The sequence below is a fragment of the Balaenoptera physalus genome (assembly GCF_965194825.1).
Source record: "Balaenoptera physalus genome assembly, chromosome: 12".
Taxonomy (NCBI): Eukaryota; Metazoa; Chordata; class Mammalia; order Artiodactyla; family Balaenopteridae; genus Balaenoptera; species Balaenoptera physalus.
In genome coordinates this window covers 4090762-4109121 of record NC_138897.1, presented here as the reverse complement: position 1 = coordinate 4109121, position 18360 = coordinate 4090762, and the positions used below count along the sequence as shown (strand labels likewise).

The following is an 18360-nucleotide window of genomic DNA, read 5'->3' as shown; positions in this document are numbered from 1 at the left end:
GGCCTGGGGCCGCAAGGTGAACCCTTCATTCCAAGGTGCTGAGTTGTGGAGGGTGGAGGGCTTCCTTGGACTCTCCACCCCTTGGAGGTGCCGGGCCTCCTGGCCTTGCCCCTTAGTCATGAATCTCGTGATCTCTCCGGCCAGAGGTCTCTTGGAGACACCACTCAGGCAGGATTGCAGTAACCAGGGCATCAAAGGGACAAAGAGACCCAGTTCCCAGATTGTCCCCATGGTGAGTTATCCAGCTTTGGCTGGGTACTGGAGACCCAGGGAAGTGCTCCATCCCTGGCTTCAGGGATCTCTCAGGTTCATCTCTCCCCCCACAAGGGAGCTCTGCCTGTTGCTGTCTGGAACTCTGATTCCATGGGCTTCCCAACATCCATCCTGTACCATGCGTTTCTTGTGTTTTGGGTGGGATGGCCTACTCCCCAGAGGGAAATCCACTCTTCCTGACACACACAGATCCACTTGGCTCAATATGAGGGAAGTGGAGGCGTTTGTGGAAGGTGGTGGGTAGAGTGCGGATGCAGTGGAAGCAGAGCCTGTACAAGCAGCCGTGTGGTGAAGCAGCCTGAGAACGGAATCCCTGAGAAATGGAGCTGGATCCCTGATCAAACTGTGCCTGAAGCCTGCCCTACCTCTGAACTTTCCTGTTACATGAGCCCCCTAATTGTTCAAGGCAGTTTGACTTGGTTTTTCTCACACTTGCACTTCTGATTTTTAATGTAATACATAAAACAAATATGAACCACTTTATATGTTTAATATGAATATATAAATATTTAAAAAACAATCCACTGTGGACCTGTCCTAGGCCAGGCTTCGTCTACTTTGGGTGAGAAGGGTCATAAAGGTAATGCAATTCAAGACTTTGCTACTCACTTCCTGGGATTTCTTCTCATTTTTCTAATCTCAAGTCTCAAAGCCATAAGGGCTGTAACCGACTGCCCGGGCATCATGGCATGGGGAGCTGGCTCAGCTCATTTTAGCACCTCCCTGACTGTCTGGAACCGAACCCCCTGTGTCTCCAAGGTGCACCCGTGACCATGCGCCAGCCCAGGGCTGACCGGGAGGCAGCCTTACCTTCAGGGATTTCGGTCTCCAGGGAGACAGACGTATAAGTAGATAGTAGACCAGGGTGCCATGGAAAGTGCTAGAAATGAGGGGTGAGCAAAGTGCTACTGGAGCCCAGAGGTGAGAGTAACTCTCTTCGCCTGGACAGAACCGGAACTTGGTGAAAATAAACAAGCTCACATAAGGCAGACAGGTGGCCAGGCCGCCTCTGCTCTCACCGCCAATCCCTTTATTAACTGATAGTCACATTTTTTAAAGCTCGCCCATGAAGGAAAAGGTCTCACCTGGAAGCCCGGAGTCCCCAGGATTTCTCAGATTCTCATTTGGGGGTCCACAGAGACGCTGAGATGTTGACCTGCAGAAGAGGGGGTAGCACTCCTGGCCCAGCCCGGCCCCCCTGAGAGCCCCGCCGGCTCCTGCCCTCTGGCCCCTCCGGGAAGCCTCTGAGGTCATCACAGCCTCATTTCCGGTGCCCCCTGCCCTGGCTCCAGCCTTGCCCCCCCGAGCTGCGCCCGCTCTGTGGGTGCAGGTGAGCAGGTCCATTATTGTCTTGCTGGCCCTGCTTGGAGACGGGCCATCCTCTCTCGGCTGCGAGGCCCCTCCTGTGGGGTGGCCGCTAGCCACGTGTGCAGCCACAACTGCGGCCAGAACCCAGGGAGGGTGAGGGACGGGTGCTGGGGACACCTGGGGGCTCGTCCCACCCTGCACAGAAACGCGCGGCCGGGGCGCTGGAATGCTGCCTTCCTGCCCCCGTGTCCAGGGCCATTTGTAAACCCCTAACTTCGATTGTATCTGCAACCCAACTAGCCTCCTTTTTGACACCAAGACGCTGTCTTACGTCTTTCCCAGCCAGAGAGCTCTTACTCGCATGGCTAGGGTGGTGTATTAAGAAGCACTTGCGTGGCTGATAACTTTTCTCTGATGAAGCCCACAGCCTCTTAAATTCCTGTCATTTCTATGGGCCTATCTTTAAATAAAGGACACGGGGTGCCACGCTGCTTGTTCCAAGAGACCTGATCCAAAAGTGGGTGCAAATCAGGTGCCCTCCCTCTCGGGATAATTGTAAAATATTATGATGATGATACGCACATGCCCATGGAGGAAAGACCCGTCCGAGGACGGCTGCTGTTTGTACTTAATTCCCCTGTAAAAGGACGGATGTTCAACTGGTGACTGCTGATGCCTGGGCAGGGGAGGGGACACTGGCGTGACAAACAGTGTGACTAGAGAAGCAGAGGAAGATGGGCGCGTTCTGGTCCCCTAGGACCTGCCTTTATTTTTTTTATTTTATTGCCATGAACAAGACTTACAAAGAACTTTATTGAAATGGAAATACTGAGTATTTTTTATACTTAGTTATTTCCATTTACTTCTTTTTCTTTTTTAAAAATTTTTACTGGAGTAGGGTTGATTTACAATGTGGTGTCAGTTTCCACTGTACAGCAAAGTGAACCAGTTATACATTTATCCACTCTTTTTTAGATTCCTTTCCCATATAGGCCATTACAGAGTACTGAGTAGACTTCCCTGTGCTATACAGTAGGTCCTTATTAGTTATCTGTTTTATAGATAGTGGTGTGTATATGTCAATCCCAATCTTCCAATTTATCCCTCCCCGCTTTATCCCCTGGTAACCATAAGTTTGTTTTCTTCCTCTGTAACTCTATTTTTGTTTTGTAGATAAGTTCGTTTGCACTTTTTATTAGATTCCACATATAAGTGATATCATATGATATTTGTCTTTCACTTTCTGTCTTATTTCACTCAGTATGACAATCTCTAGGTCTATCCATATTGCTGCAAATGGCATTATTTCATTCTTTTTCATGGCTGAGTAATATTCCATTGTATATATGGACCACATCTTCTTTATCCATTCATCCATCGATGGGCATTTAGGTTGCTTCCATGTCCTGGCTATTGTAAATAGCGCTGCAATGAACTTTGGGGTGCATGTATCTCTTCGAGTTATGGTTTTCTCTGGGTATATGCCCAGGAGTGGGATTGCTGGATCATATGGTAGCTCTAGTTTTAGTTTTTTAAGGACCCTCCGTACTGTTCTTCCCAGTGGCTCTGCCTTTATTTAAAAGGCGGTGAATGTAGGGTAGAGGGTTTGCCATCACCTTCTGCTGAGCGGCCCCAGGACACTCCTATTCCCTTTCTGCATCTCCTTCTGCCCCGCTTAGAACCGGGTGAAAACCCTTGCCACCAGAGTGCTCTGGTAGCAGACAGGTGGTGGATGCCACAGCTGATGGTCAGTGTAAGGGAGTTGAAAATGCAAGGATAAAAGGCACCATTTTCATACTCCATCAAGCGCTTGTTTTGTAATTCGTACCTAGGTCACCTCCGGGTTGCTCAGAAATGCTTCATAAAACTGCATCTCGCAGGATGGGACTCTCTTCAAAGGCAGTGAGATTCAGGACCTTGCCGCTCACTGTGCGGGTCTGGCATCAGCAGCACCTGGGAAATGCAGACTCCCAGGCCCTGCCCAGACCTGCTGAGTCAGGACACGCATTGCAACAGGTGAGCGTGTGCACAAGAAAGCTGGGGACACAGCACTCTCCAGTGGAAAACAGCCTTGGACCCCGGTCTCTGTTCAACCAGTGACTAAGTGATCTAGGAAAGTCACTTTTCTGTGCTGCATTTTCCCATCTGTAAAATGGGCATCATTCGTCTTTATCAATTTGAAAGGAAAGAGGTGAAGATAGTGACATTGTAGTCTAACAAGTTAGTAAGCATGTTCCAAGAGGTTACAGAAAGTATATGCAAAAGTTGACACTATAAATATTCTTCAGTAATGACAATGACAGCACTTTTATTTTTACTGCTGAGAGAATGAGCTGTTTTTCAGCTGCGGGGACACCAGGGCTCTGTCAGCGCAACCTCGTTCCACGTACCCAATGTACCCAGATGTAAGTAATTCTCCAAAAGTTACTTTGATAAAAACCCTCAAGGAGACAATTCAATTTCCAAATGTAAATTCCAACAACATACAGAGGGACCACTATTGCTTTCAGTCCCCTGGTGAGAAATGAGGTTTTCTACGAAATGAGATTGCCTTTGACATTCTTGCTGTTGCTGCAAAGGGTTTTTCAATGTTAAAAGAAGCTGTTTCTGTTGGGAAAGGATTTGTTCGTGTAAAGTTGAAAGTTTACGCTTGTTATGCATGAGTTCAAGGAAGACAGAAATGATGTAGAAAGACAGGAATATTCAATGTAGTGTGGTTTTGAAGGGCTTGCTTCCGAGCCTTAATTATGATCCGTCAGTTGTACAGAGGATGAGATTCTTGCCGTGTGAACAGGAGACGTGGACCCGCCGCTGTCTCTCCCCACTCGTACCCCCCTCACCCTACAGCGCTTCCTGCCGCCGGTGTGCGCGGCCGACCACCGCAGCTCGAAGCTGCCGGATTCAGAATTCCATTTCAGGTGGAACGGCCAATTCAGTTTCTAGATATTTTGCTGTTACAAACATTGTCCACATTCTATAGGCAATAACACAAGCAAGTGAAATACTCTGGGGAGAAAAACTCAACACGTGATGATAAAGTTTTCCTCTATTTGATTTTCATGATTTCACATACAAGAATACATTGATAGGAGAGGAGACCTTCTCTGTAGCATTAAAAGTAAATTGTGGGCATTCAGCCCTTAATTCTGTTGAGTGTTTTTTTTTTTTTTTTTTTCCCAAAAGGCTGTGTGATATTTTGATGACACAGAATCAAATGATCTGGACACCTAACTTGTGCTGGATTAAAGGGTATCTTGAGTGGAACACCCTTCGGTGGTCAGAACCGTGATATTCTTCTTGGTTTGGTCATCACCTCATCCAACAAAAGATTTATAACAGAGGCCAGTTGTTATTCTGTGACACTTTCAATCAGGCATCTAGGGAAGGACCTCGGCAACTTACAAAAAAACCAGAGACGGCCTGGTACCCTGGGAAGAAATCTGCCTGTGCTCTGGCTTCATTCTCTGTGACCTTGGACAAGGCACCTAATCTTCTTGGATCTCGCTTTCTCCATTTATAAAGTGGGTAGAACCACAGGGTCCCTTAAATCCCAAATTTTACCATTTACAGGACAATGGAGTCTTCTCATCTGTGCCAGGCAGAGCGTGTCCCAGGCTCCCTCCAGGTGTGTGTCTGCTGCCCGCCCCTCCCCCGGGGTCCGGCACACACAGGGCAAGGTAAAGACTTCCAAGCTGGCTGCCCTTTCTTCCCTAAACATGCTTCTGCATCTCCCACCGGCCAGAGAGACCACTCACTCTGGTCATTCTAAGATATGGTTCAGCTCTTTACGTGGAGAGGGTAAGGCACGACAGTAGCTGACAATTTATGGACCATTTTTCCTGAGGTCTAAGCGCAAATCCATCTTTCGTATTGGACGTTACCACCAGTCAGCAGGGGGTGTTTTAATTATTATTTCATGTTGGCATAAAGACACTGTCAGATAGTGCCCTTCAAGGGAAACTCTTGCTTTGGGGGGCCGTTGGAATCTGTACTTTTGGCCCATGCTTCCCAGTACATGAGGCATGTATTGGTTTCCCTAAACTATACTCCATGGAGTACTTACCCTACCGCTTGAGAGATGAAAGACTCGCTTCCCAGCGGTATCTGTGCCTCCCGGGATGCTTTGAGCAGGCGCTGAAGGGCAGGTCTACAGTGAGCGAGATCATCTTATCGAGAATGGATGCTGGTTATCTATTTTATATATGGTAGTGTGTATATTTTTAATCCCAAGCTCCTAAGTTATCATCCCCCCCCTTTCCCCTTTGGTAACCGTAAGTTTGTATTCTATGTCTGTGAGTCTATTTCTGTTTTGTAAATAAGTTCCTTTTTTAGTACCACATATAAGTGATATCGTATGATATTTGTCTTTCTCTGTCTGACTTACTTCACTTAGTATGATAATCTCTAGGTACATCCATGGTGCTGACAAGGACCTACTAAATAGCAAAGGCAACTATACTCAATATCTTGTAATAACCTACAATGGAAAAGAATCTGAAAAAGAATGTGTACATATACATATATATATGTATATATATACATTCTTATATATGTATACATATATATATATAGTCAATCACTTTGCTGTACACCTGAAACTAACACAACACTGTAAATCAACTATATTTCAATAAAAATTATGAAAAAAAAGAATAGATGTTAAGACAGTATTTACACCCGGCCACTTTTAGTCTTGTTTTCACATCTTATTAGCTACTCAGATCTAGAGAAAGAATTATACAGAAGACTAAAGCATACAGAATTGAAATATGCACCTTATTTGACTTTTTTGGAATATCAACTCTCTACTATCAAAAATTACTTGAACTGATACATACTGGGAAAATATTATTTATTTTGTATAGCACTTTTCTTTTTGCCTATGTTCCACAGTTTGCTCATGGTAACAGCAATAAGGTTCTCATATCAAACATTCTTCCTTTTATAAGTTGAATAACATGATGCTACAGGTCTACTAAAAAATGGAATTCCAAGGTTAAAATGCCCACACCAATGATATTGAGAATCCAGAGTTTTACATTTTGACTTCTGAAATATGATCAGAAATATGATCATAATTCTGGGCCACAACTAGAAAATTAGTTACAGAAAATCTAACTTAAAAAAAAACTGCCAACAAACCCCAAAATTAACTAATAAAGTTTGCATAAATTTTGTCTCGAAGTATTATAAATAACAAATAATATTGAGTAAAACAAGAGAATGGAAAGTATAGAGAACAGTAATTATGAATTCATCAAATCAGGCCATTGGCACCTGGGCTACATTCATAAAACTTGCATTGTAACCCCTAGGAAATTATTATCCACAGTTGATCGTGCTTGGTCTTTGCCTATCATATATTTTCTGAAAGTTGCACGTTGCTCATCTGTTTTTATACAAACCTAAAATATGGTATTTATCCCATATGTACATGTGGTCAAGTGATCAAGAAAAATATCTTCAGTACTGAGCACTCCCTGCCCCATTTTAGAGGAAATCCTGATGGTAGTAAATTCACGCTAATTGGGAGCTCTATAAAGGGGTTAAAACGTTACCCGTTACAAGTCAGGTGGCCATTATAAATGTTACCCAAATAAAAGCCAGAAACAGGAAGCCAAAAAGCAGGTCCCTACGGCAGGCATATCTTAAATGATATCATTTGTCAAGTTTCCAGCATCTTGTGGTGGCAAACACACAAAAAGAAGGTCTGGGTTGTACTGAGGACATTACATCCTCATTAGCTGGAACGTTCCTTAAGCACATAATGCAAGATTTTCATTTTAACAAGAAGCAGCTACTTGTCACTGCATTTTCATTAGATAAATACTGAATGTAATACTAATGACCATTTATAGATGCTCCATTCTACTCCTGAGAAACTCCATTCAGATGAAATCATATAACAATTTATAGAACATGTCATGCAAAACTTCTGTGTCATTTCTTTGCAAACTATTCCCTGATCTTTTTTTTTTTTTAATGCTGAAGTCGGTCAACAGAGGAAGTTATCATCAAAGGGACCTGAAATGACATTGTTGGTATTTTTTGCGTGCAAGACAAATTGGAAAGAAGAGCATTTGGCTTTTTAGAAGTCACAATGGAATGGGAAGGAAGAGTTGGGACTCCCTTGTTTCTTGGCATACTTACTGGAGTCAAGGCTCTCCATCCGCCCAGCCAGAGACCTCAAGGCTGATGTGCAGAGAAGGCCACCCTAAGAACCCAGAAATAATTCATCCACCGTGATTGTTCAGCCCTGGCCCCGTCTCTAAAACAAAGACTGACAATTGCTCTGAATTATGGATGTACTTTTTGTGATATGTAATACAGTTCAGAAGAAAGGTGGTGAGAGCATTGCACCATTTCACCTCCCATTAGAGGCTGGTCTTGAACGATAATCCCAGAAGATGAAACTGATGCTGAACTATGACCCTCAATTTACAAATCATTTTTCAGAAGAATAAAAAAAAAGTTTAAACATATTTTTGGCATTATCTGAACGGGCAGAATCTTTCATGCTTGTTTTCTAAGAATAAATGAAAACAGCATGCACTGTAGTTTCTTAGTGTGGGGAAAGACAGAGCAGGGTTTTCAGATTATATTTTATTTTAAACCTGGGTGTTTGCATTTTTTTTAACATTGCTGAATTTAGTATATGCCTTCAAAACATAATCAATTTCTATTCTGTAGCTTAAGGGATCCATCAGTTAAAATGTTGGTCTTTCATCTTTATTACTCTCCCATTAAAACGAGAGGAAACCGGGATGCACTTCAGTTTAGAAGAAGCAGTTTAGTTGGCGATGTCCTTACTACTCAAGTCTTGACAGAAGAAGAAAACGCGTGATTGCTTGGACTTCACACATCTAGCTGCATAGGAAGCAACTAAGCCTATCAGACAGATACTATGTTAAATTGAATAATATTCTTTGATGAGATGATTTGATTACACGTTTCGCCACTACCGGCCATTCCCTTGCACTTACATTCATAAAACCTGCCCCCTCCCCTTTGTTTGTGTATCGAAAAGGTAGGCAAAGTCTTCTGTTTTGCTATAGCTGTGAGGTCTGAAAGGGACAGATTAATAACGGAGCGGCACACTGGACCAGCTTCTCTGGTACCCTGAACTAGTAACCCTTTGCTATAATGACACAAAGAGCCTCCCATCAGGCTGCTCCCCTTCTTCATAACTCAAAAGCGTCACAGTGGCAATAGCCTCCAGTGCTATTTGTCTTTAGTGCAGTTGTGACACTTCGGCATGATACATAATTTGGTAGCTATTTACCGTGACATTTCCCTTCAGTGCAGCCATAACATTCAGTGAAGCCATTATTTGGTCCCATTTACCATATAAATTGTATTGTTGTGCATGCATGCTAGCAGCTACATTAGGTACCTGAAAATGAGTAAATCTTGTAAAATAGATACTAACAGCTATTCAGCAGTAGGATTGCCTTGCTGCTCAGACAGAAGGAAAGAAAAATTAAATATGGTCACCAAGTTTCCTGGAGCATCTTTAATTGCGTGTCTATTTATTTAGCATGTTAGAGACGCTGAAACCCAAGGCTTTGAAAAATACTCTGGCGGGCTCTGCCTTCATTAGAAAGGCACGATGGCATTCGCACCTTAATGATGAAAACCGGAGCAGCCTTTGGTGAGCTGAAGGTTAGAACGAAGGCGGATCAGCTGCGGGCTTCATTCAGAGGGGAAGGCGCGGGACTCGTTACTTTCGTGTCTGTGACATCAGGCGATAGTGACAAGAGGCATCTCATTCCACCAGGACACATGGAGAAGTAAAATGGGAAGAGAGCATCAGTGGCTGCTGTACTACTTCCACGATCAGAGATGAAACACACCTTCCAAAAGTCTCTAACACGAAGCATAATCATTTTAGATCATTTTGGTCCCTACTTTGCACGATGCTATTTGACATACCCTCCTTAGGCTCATGAAGGGTGCTGTGAGGTACCTACTAGTGCTTTCCCCTGTATGGCCCGTGTTTTGTTATGCAGACCCTCACTGTGGTTGGAGCACATCCTTTTCCCTTTCCCGTGCCTGTATTAAATTTTTAAAGTCCCCTGAATCTCTACAGTTTCCCTTTCCCAGACCTGCTTTTTGTCTATATAAGTTTTCAACACTAATTTTCTTCTTCAGGGAAGAGAGAAATTTTCCATCCTACACGTGCCTCACTGGGATGACCGCATATAAAAGCCATTAAATGAGAGATGCTTCTTTAAAAGAGGTCTGTGCTCACTTAATTTTTTTTCTAATAATCTAACAGAGTCAAAGTTTTGGGAGAATCCCTCCAAATTTCTATTTAGATAGTTGGCTGGTGACTTATAGAAAAAGAAGGGCCATTTCCTGAGAATATGAACCCTGAGAAATGGCTGACTTTTGCTATATCTCTCATTTATTAACAACTTACTAGCATCAGACCAAACTCTTCCAAAGCAAAGAACCCATGAACTATTTTCAAGACCGATTTTAAAATCTCATCAAGCTGAAGACATACTGATTTGATCAGATCTTGCATCAGGAATTAATTTAGTTCCCTGGGACAATAAAATCTGGAATGAGACCGTCCATGAGTAAAGAATTGAATGTAAAGGTTTTACCTCTGTGCCATTGAGGGAAGTTTTATTAGCACATTTTTTTTTTGCAAGGGAGGAGGAAAAAAAAAAAAAAGAACGGAAATAAAGAAAAGAGAAAGAGAAATCTATTCATTAGAACTTACTTTTGTTTTTAAAAATATTATCTCCGTTACTAACTGAAAATAAATTGATTTGAGTAATTCTGGGGCATAAAATGTCCATTTTCTTTCTCCTTTTATTTATGCCATTGTTCTGTTTTTACAGCTTACTGTTGACAGAGTGAGGTAATTCAACAACAATTTTTCCAGTGTTTTTTCTCATGTACATATAATCGACAGCCCGGAAGACAGACTCCAAGCCGGTAAACCTGCCCTCTGCAGACAGACCTCCAAGGTCCACCTTACAAACCAGCTCTCCACTCGCATACATCTTAAGCAAGTGGTCCATGGCAGCTCGATACTTAGAAAGGTAATGGTTCAAGAAGAAGCCCTGGACGCTGGCAGATTTCTTCAGCAGTTTGGCTGGTAGTGTTCCTGCTTTCACAGGGGACAGGCCGGTAGGAGTTTGGTAGCCAGAGACAAACCCAATTACTATCAAGCGCCCTTTGGTAGCCAAGGCGTCCACAGCCAAGTCAAACATGGCTCCCCCGACGGATTCATACACCACGTCCACACCCTGGGGGTACTCCTGCTTCAGGACAGCACCCACGTGCTCGCCGTTATAGTTGATGGGACGATCACAGCCAAGAGATTTTAGAAAGGCAGACTTTTCATCAGAAGAGCAAGTTCCAATCACATGGCACTTGGCCTTCTTTGCAAGCTGGACGGCAAACTGGCCGGTCCCCCCAGCTGCTGCGGTCACCAGAACTTTCCTCCCTTCTGATAGTTCTCCAAGCTCTTTCAGGCTGATGTAGGCCGTGGTACCACTCACCAGGAGGGTGAGATACTCGGGTTTCACGGCCGGCACGGGAATGGCCATGCTGGCAGGCACCACTGTGTACTCGGCAAAAGAGCCAGGTGCCATGTAAGCCACAGCCTGGCCAACTGTGAATGTGGCACTGGAGGAGAGGCCCAAGGCCACCACCTCTCCTACACCTTCGAAACCTGCGTCAAAGGGGGTCTTGACTGAAGGGTCATAGCGGCCGGCTGAATAGTTTATGTCAGATGCATTAACACCAACAAATCTAGAAGAAAACAAACACAAATACATTCAGATGTTTTCTTCGTCAAGGCCTTTTTAGAAAAATTCCTCTAATTCTGGTGACTACGGTGGGTGGTGAAGCTATATATTCTGATAGAATTTGAAAAAAACGGTCCTGATATTCAGTTCAAAAAAAAAAAGAAGAGAAATCAAACAAGTATGATTTCAACAGTGATTTGTTAGAGTTTTGGTGTATTTTATTCTTTCATTAGTTTAGGAATAATTTCACATCCCTCTAAACAGCAAGCTATGTATTTCACATGCCATTTATCCCCCTCCGATTCCTTTCAAAAGAGGAAAAAAAAAAAAGTTAGGAAGCCCTCTTATACACAAACTTCACTGGAGCTATGAGTTGGAAATTAATTGGCCTCTTAACAAAGATGTTAAAAACAACAGTGGGATAAAATATATTCAAAGAAGTAGACGTGTATTGATTCTGGCAACAATTTAACACTTCAGATAATAATAGTAACGACAATGATATTATTAAAGATTGATGTAACGTGCAAGGTCACTGGCTGTTACACGTTACTGCAGGGGTTGTTTCAGTGTGAGCGAGGCTGCAGCAAATTTTCTTTCTGATGTAACTATGTCCAGCGTGAAAATATGCATTTTGATTAACTGAACAAAAATTGTCTCATAAGGGTAGAGAGATTTTTATGGAACATCCAACATTTTACAGTCTTTCCCAGATGAAAAGGAAAGCAAATCGGCACTATATTTTTCCTCAACAAGAAGCAGAGACATACTTGATTAATACCAGATGATTATTTTCACTTGGTATCCAGAGTCAATTTAATTGCGAGGCTGGTATTTTTACCAGCTTTTTTTCATCTCAGTATACCTCATAACAAAAATATCCTGATACATAAGGAAAAAAGCCGTCTCCTAAGGATGTCAGGAGGTGGCTGAGACACGTAACGGAGGACCCTAAAAATGTCATTTCCACCTGTAATGAAATGAAAAGGTGGTGGTATCTGGTGGCAGGAGGAAAGCTGGTAAAGTAGGCCATTTTAAAATAATTTACTTTTAATTTAACTTAATAAACCCCAAACTGCCCCATGCAAGGATCCACTTCCACTGTATTATAGACAATGCTTTGCACTTACAAATGCCCCCTTATGATTGTGCCCTGTATATCTACACCATCGAAAGCTCTCTACATCCTGTAGAAATAAGAAAGCAGGAAACACTTTCCTTCGGGCATGTCCAGCCGCTTTCAGAGGTTAGCAGACACACAGCCTCACTAACACGCTACAGAATTCCATACCCATACGTGACACACAGTGACGAGGAGCGGGAACGATGATTTTTGGTGGCTTCTCATTTGCCCTTTAATACCAAGATGCCCACGGTCTATTTTTTGGAGTGGGGGGGAGGGGCTCCTACCTTTCCTTTCAATTTACCCAACTCGCCAGGCCTAGTCATTTTTAGAAAGGGGCCAGCTTCCTGAGAGCGTGCTTCTGGACCTCACGGAGGGCTGCCAGCGCAGAGCCCAGCTGGAGCACCTCTTGGTGCCCTGCTCGAGGCCGCAAAGCCAACTCCAGGGAGGCGTCCGCGGGGGTGGGAGTGGCGGGCTGCGCCGTAGAGGCTGGGGGCCAGGGCGGATCGCCAGCTCCCTTCTCTTCGTCCCTTGGCCCTCGCCCCTCCCGTCTCATCCCCCTCCTCCCCCCACCCCCCATCCGGCTGGCGTTTCTGCCTTCCCAACCTTAGAGGCCCTTCCCTTGCGGGGAGCCCCTGCCTTGGACTCGGAGGGACGCCCCGGTGGGAGCTGGCCCCTCGGGTCGCCCCCCCCCCTCGGAACGGGCATGCCCTGGGGGGGGGGGGCTTCGAGCGGGAAGGCGCTGCTGGAGGAAAACGCAACCCCCGCTGTCTGCCGCCCCGGGCCGTGGTGGCCACTTTCCGGGGAGAGGTGGCGGGACCGAGCAGGGCGCACGCCCGGGAGGAAAGCGGCGGGGAGAGGGTACCCGCGTGCGTGTGCGCGCGTGTTGGGGGGCTCTGCCGGGAGCTGCGGTGGCTGCAGCCCACCCGCGGCAGCTTGAGTTTACCACGGGGGCTTTGCTGAAAAGCCCAAATCAAACATTGCGATGGAGCCCGGCCAGCGCTGGAGCGGTGGCAGGAGACCGCAGGGCCAGCCGCCCGCCCACTCCACGTCTCCGACTCCCTGCGGCGCCCTCGGTGCGCCCAGGCGAGCCTGCAGGGCGCCCGAAACCGGCGGTTCTGGGGGTGTCTCTCCTCGGAGGTGCCCGGCCTCCGCCGCCCCGCGGCCTCTCCACCGCCACCACCCAGACGCCATCAGTGAGTCCGACTCCCCGAGCGGGCTGGGGCCGCGCGGGTCGCCGCCCAGGCCCGCGACCGTGACCTCGGCCTCCCTGGGCTGAGCGGGGGTCCCGGCGGGCGCGCCCAGCTCGCACCGGCAGCGGAGCTCGGGCCCAGGGGTGGTCAAGTGCGAGGGGAGCCCCTGCGCAGAGGCCGCAGGACAGAAGCCGCCAGCGGCCAGACCGTGACCTTGGCCTCAAAGGCACCCCCATTTTTCGTGTCTCCCCACCCCACCCTGCCGTCCTCTAAAGAGCCTGCGTTGTTGGTGAAGGAATCCCGAGCTCCTACTCGGTTCCGCGCCCCTCGCCCTCTCCAGGGTCGCCCAGCCCCTGGTGCGCGTCCCCACCTCTCCCTGGACCCCCGCCTTGACGCTGCGCCGCCGCCGCGGCTGGTGGGCACCCGCCACTGCCCGGACGCGCCTAGGTTCTTACCTGGGCTTTGGGAAGAGCTGCACGAGGGTCGGGAGACCGCGCCTTCGGCTCCGTCAGAAACAAGTTCAAGAGCAGCCGGCGCAATGGGCAAGGGGTCCGGGTTAGGGGGAGCAGGGGACGGGAAGGGCGAGCAAGCGAGAAAAAGAAGAAAGGGAAGACGCGCGTTTGGACCCTCGCCTTGTGCCCCCCTTTAATTTCAAATACGTGCTTTTAACGAGTGCAGGGGTCTAGCGATCCGACGGGCAGACCCACTCAAAAGACTAAAATCGAGGAACCCCAGGAAAAAGAATGCGGCGGTGCAGGCTTTCCCCAAATATATACCCTTCCAGAGTCACTCGGTTTATTTACACTAAAAAGTGATGAACCCCTTCGTCATGTTTATTGTGAAACAGGGCAGCCCTCCGAGGGGAGGGAAAGGCTTTTCTCTGAACAAAAACCAAACCCGAAAACTCAAGTCCAGAGCAAAAGCCTTCAATACTGGGAGACAAAGTCGTCCAAACCAGACCTTCCCTTTAAAAAAAAAAAAGAAAGAAAGAAAAAAAAAAGAAAAAGAAAAAGGAAGAATGAAGGAAAAAAATCTTGGCCTGGAGAATCAGCAGAAATAGTGAACCTCCCGTGAGCAACAAACGGTTTATCAAAAACGCCTTCCCCATCCCCCATTTTCTGTTTGCCATTCCTACAAACTCTTTGCTCCATTATCTTACACTTGAGCAGAAAATCGTTAGAAATATTTGGAAACGAAATAATGTGTCACTATCTTACAGAAAAAGCTAAAAATAGCGCGCGAACTGACTTAACCAGAGGGTGTCTTTCTCCCTTTTTTCTTTTCTTTTCTGTGGGCTGGGCATCCAGGAAGAGAAGCGAGGTCGTCCTCGTATGTTTGAAACCGGAAGGTGAGAACTGGATAAAGGAACACCGATGTCACATTCTGGAGGGATTCTAGGCTCCGCTTCTCACACCTTTCCTAAATGGTAAACCTGATTATCTTAAATCGATGTCTGGCTTAAAAAGCACTTCCCTCACCGTGAATAAAGAATTTGTATTTTCTGTTAAAATGGAATGAGACGTACAAAAGGTTCCACTGAAAGAAAAAGTCAGACGGAGCACAATTAAAACCCCCAAACACCTTTCCAAACAAGTGAATTTGGGCTGAATCCATTCATTCCAGTGCAGATTTTATTACGATAAAAATAAGAAGCTCTTGCACAAAATTTTCATGCAGTTAATACTGTTGGGGGCGATTTGGTCTAGGATTAAAATGAACTAACTTGCAGCGAATTACTAAGTCTCTATTCTTAAAAAAAAAAAAAACAAACTGGTAAAATGCCACCCTTACTGACAACGTTTGCTAAAATAAAGGATCTTCCCACAATTTGGGGGTGGGGGCAGATTTTCCAACAGAGTAAGGAGAGGGAGAAGCAAAGGTTCCGCCCCTCCCCACAAGCAGAAAACTCGCCCCATTCTTCTGTTGCGGATTTCAAAGTAGAAGTTAGAGGTCAAGCGTTTAATATAAATATACTGTTTATATTAAAGGGATTTTTGTCATATGGGGATGGAAGATAGAGACATGGATCTTAAAGCAACCCAAATTGAGGAGCTTCCAACATGGCAGCCGGTGCTCCAGAACTCCGACCACCCAATTCAGGGACCGGCCCCGGTTACCCAACGCGGGGAAGGGGGCCACACCCGGGGGAGCTGGTGCCCTGGAGGCGGGGAGGCCGGGCGGCCGGTGCTGCGGGCGGGAGCAGCCTCCAGGACGGCGCGGGCGGGGGGCCCATCTCTCTGCTGCTGGGAATGCTGGAACTTCACACCTTCCCCTGCCTGCCCGGCTCAGTCGCCCCCTCCCCATTTCACACCCTGTTTGCAAAAGGTATTATTTTTCTAAGCAGTCGTGGGTGTGTGTACATCAGTGTTCACCATCACCAGTGTAGTGCATCGGAAAAAGAAAAAAAAAAAAAAAAAAAAAAGCCTGGGTGAAACTTTGCCTGCTAAGTCTGTTTGGAGGCTTTTCAGTCTGAGTCTCATCTCGACTTCCAGCAAATCACTCGTGTGTTCTGTATGTTCTGCGTGAACACACACGCCTTTCTTTTTAACTTGGCAGCACGCGTGTCTGGATCTCGACCGACAGCCTTAGCGTTTCACGGCACAATGAAGAAGTCCTCTGCAGCCCAGTTTCCATCAGTGCAAACTTTTTAAAGGACACACACGGCCCACCGTTTAAGGCACTCCCCGCGGCCACCTCATCTCCAGCCTCCACTCAATCCCGCCCTTGGCTGACTCAATTTCTACGTTTCCAACAGGTCCCCAGAAGTTTTATGTCATGATCAGAATTCCGAAGTCTTCCAGCCTTGTTTGGAAGGCTGATATGAATCTCTAAAATGGACACTTAAGCGTTACCCCAAGCTATTTAGATAAGATGCATTTTGTCCTTCAGCCCTCGCAGGGGACTTGGTCTTTTCTAGCACACCATTTACAACATGGTTACAACCAGAACTTACTTCTCCCTTCGAAAGTACTATTCAACCTGAAATATGCAACACTGGAACCCCTCAGATGGGACTGAGCGGGCGGGCGAGTCCTGCTCTTGCCCAGGGAATAGAGGAACGGGGACCGGCCCGCCTGCAAGTCCGGCTGCCAGGGGACCCACCCGGCAGACCCGCGGGCACGGCTCCGAAGAGTGAGGTCCCTTCCTTCCTGTTGCTTCAGCAGTTACTAAAGATTAGTGAGGTGGAAACACCCTCAGGTGGGAAGTGTGGAGGTGGAAAAGGCAGTCCGAAGGTCGGGCAACGACCCGAGTGTCACCCGAAGGTCTGCAAAACGTGCGGCCCAATGCAGCCATGCTCCCACCCCGGCCCCTGCCCAGCCGCCCGGGACGCGCGCCACGCGCCCGTCGGTACGCTGCAGGGCACAGACGACAGTCACACAGCACTGACAACACGCAGAAGGCACCGGCGAGGCGCACACCGACACACCCAACGACAGGCTCCGCCATTGCGAGGCGGCTGCCAACCTGGAGCGAACGGGAAAAGCCAGCGGGTCCCCGGCCTCCTTCCTCCAAAGCACGTTACCTAAGTGTCGCAGTTTGTGTCCAGGCTGTTCCCGCTCCACCCTAAAGATTATGCGAACGCAGGAGCCGTGGGTGCGCGCGGGTGGGCAGGGCGGGGAGCCTCCCCTTCTGGGTCCCGTCGGTTTTATTTCGGGAGCGGGAGGGGGAGGAGGGAGGGCTGGGGGAGGGGAGGGGAATCCCAAATTAAAATAACCCTCAGTTTTGAGGACGTTCGGTGCCATCGGATATTCACACCAGCAACAGTCACATTACATTCGCCTTCGCCAGATGGCGGCGGGTTCAACTTCCCGGGACCTCGCAAAGTCAGGCTGTGCGCCCGAGCGCGCGCCGGGTGTGGGGACGCGGGCGGGCGCGGGACAGCCCGGGAGCTGCGCAGCGCTGGCCGGGGCCGGGACCCGGGCCGGAGCCGGGGCGGGGGGCGCGCGCCGGGCTCACCGGTTCCGGACGAGGAGGTCTCCGTCCCCGGGGAGTGGCACCGGGCAGTCCCGGCGCAGGGTGACGGCCTCGCGGAAGTTGGGGCTCAGCCGGGTCACCACCAGCTTCTGCATGGCGCGGGGGATGGCCGAGCCCTGGAAGTCCAGGAAGTGGCGGGAGTACGACATGTCCACGATGGCTCGGGCCCCGGCGAGCGCCAGCCGCAGCATGGCCCGCGCCTCCGCCTGCTTTCTGCGCCGCCGCTGGCCGGGGTCGCGCCCAACCCCGGCCGCTCGGCTCGGCTCCGCGCGGCGGGCGGAGCGGGCGGGTCCGCCCCTCCTCCGGCCCGCGCCCTCCCCTCGGCTCCCCCCCTCCTTCCCCACTACGCCTGGCGCCCGCTCCCCCCCTCCTGCCCCGCAGCGGGCGGCGCGGGGAGTCAGCGCAGCCCCCGCGGTTCCCGGGCGCGCCACCCCCGGGGTCCGGACCGGGGGGATCGCTGCCGCTCCGGCCACTGCTCCTTTAATCTTTTTGTTTTGGTTTGAATCTGCTCGGCGCAGACTGGCCAAGGATCTTCTCCGCCCTCCCCCTTCCTCCCGGCGCCCGGGAGGCACCGGATATCCCCACCCTCCCCACGGTCTAAAAGCCGGATTTGACTCCTCTAAAAGGGTGAGGGGGGCGGCGAGGGGACCCGCGCGTCCCGCGATCGCCGCGGCCCACAGCCGGCGGCAGCCCGGGGCGTCCTCAGAGCTGCGCGGCGCCC

The 18360-nt window shown here is 48.4% G+C and overlaps 2 protein-coding genes across 4 annotated transcripts in view; one reads left to right on the top strand and one right to left on the bottom strand.

The window, feature by feature from the left end:
- The window catches only part of ZNF407 (zinc finger protein 407), a 519604-nt gene extending 509076 nt beyond the window's left edge, over positions 1-10528 (top strand). Inside the window, exon 9 of one of the 2 annotated variants that reach the window (XM_082417046.1) lies at positions 7573-10528. In XM_082417046.1, the coding sequence (XP_082273172.1) occupies positions 7573-7673 (101 nt within the window). In that variant the 3' untranslated portion in view covers positions 7674-10528. The other variant, XM_082417047.1, reaches the window with a different exon arrangement.
- Positions 10380-17916, bottom strand: PTGR3 (prostaglandin reductase 3). Of its 2 annotated transcripts, none has more exons than XM_082417055.1 (2): positions 17622-17916; positions 10380-11352 (listed from the first exon to the last, which is right to left on the bottom strand). In XM_082417055.1, the coding sequence occupies exons 1-2, from the start codon at positions 17828-17830 to the stop codon at positions 10428-10430; spliced, it is 1134 nt and encodes a 377-aa protein (XP_082273181.1). In that variant the 5' UTR covers positions 17831-17916; the 3' UTR covers positions 10380-10427. The 2 variants fall into 2 exon arrangements, with proteins under 2 accessions (XP_082273181.1, XP_082273182.1); XM_082417056.1 differs by lacking the exon at positions 17622-17916 and adding an exon at positions 17188-17587.
- Positions 17917-18360: the final 444 nt, after the last annotated feature.

What these genes read in the sequence shown, in the direction of transcription:
- PTGR3 (XM_082417055.1), bottom strand. Translation starts at nt 17,830, where the DNA reads ATGCTGCGGCTGGCGCTCGCCGGGGCCCGAGCCATCGTGGACATGTCG. An exon ending in GACCTCCTCGTCCGGAACCG is followed by an intron (nt 11,353 to 17,621) that starts GTGAGCCCGGCG and finishes GTTTTCTTCTAG; the next exon opens with ATTTGTTGGTGTTAATGCAT.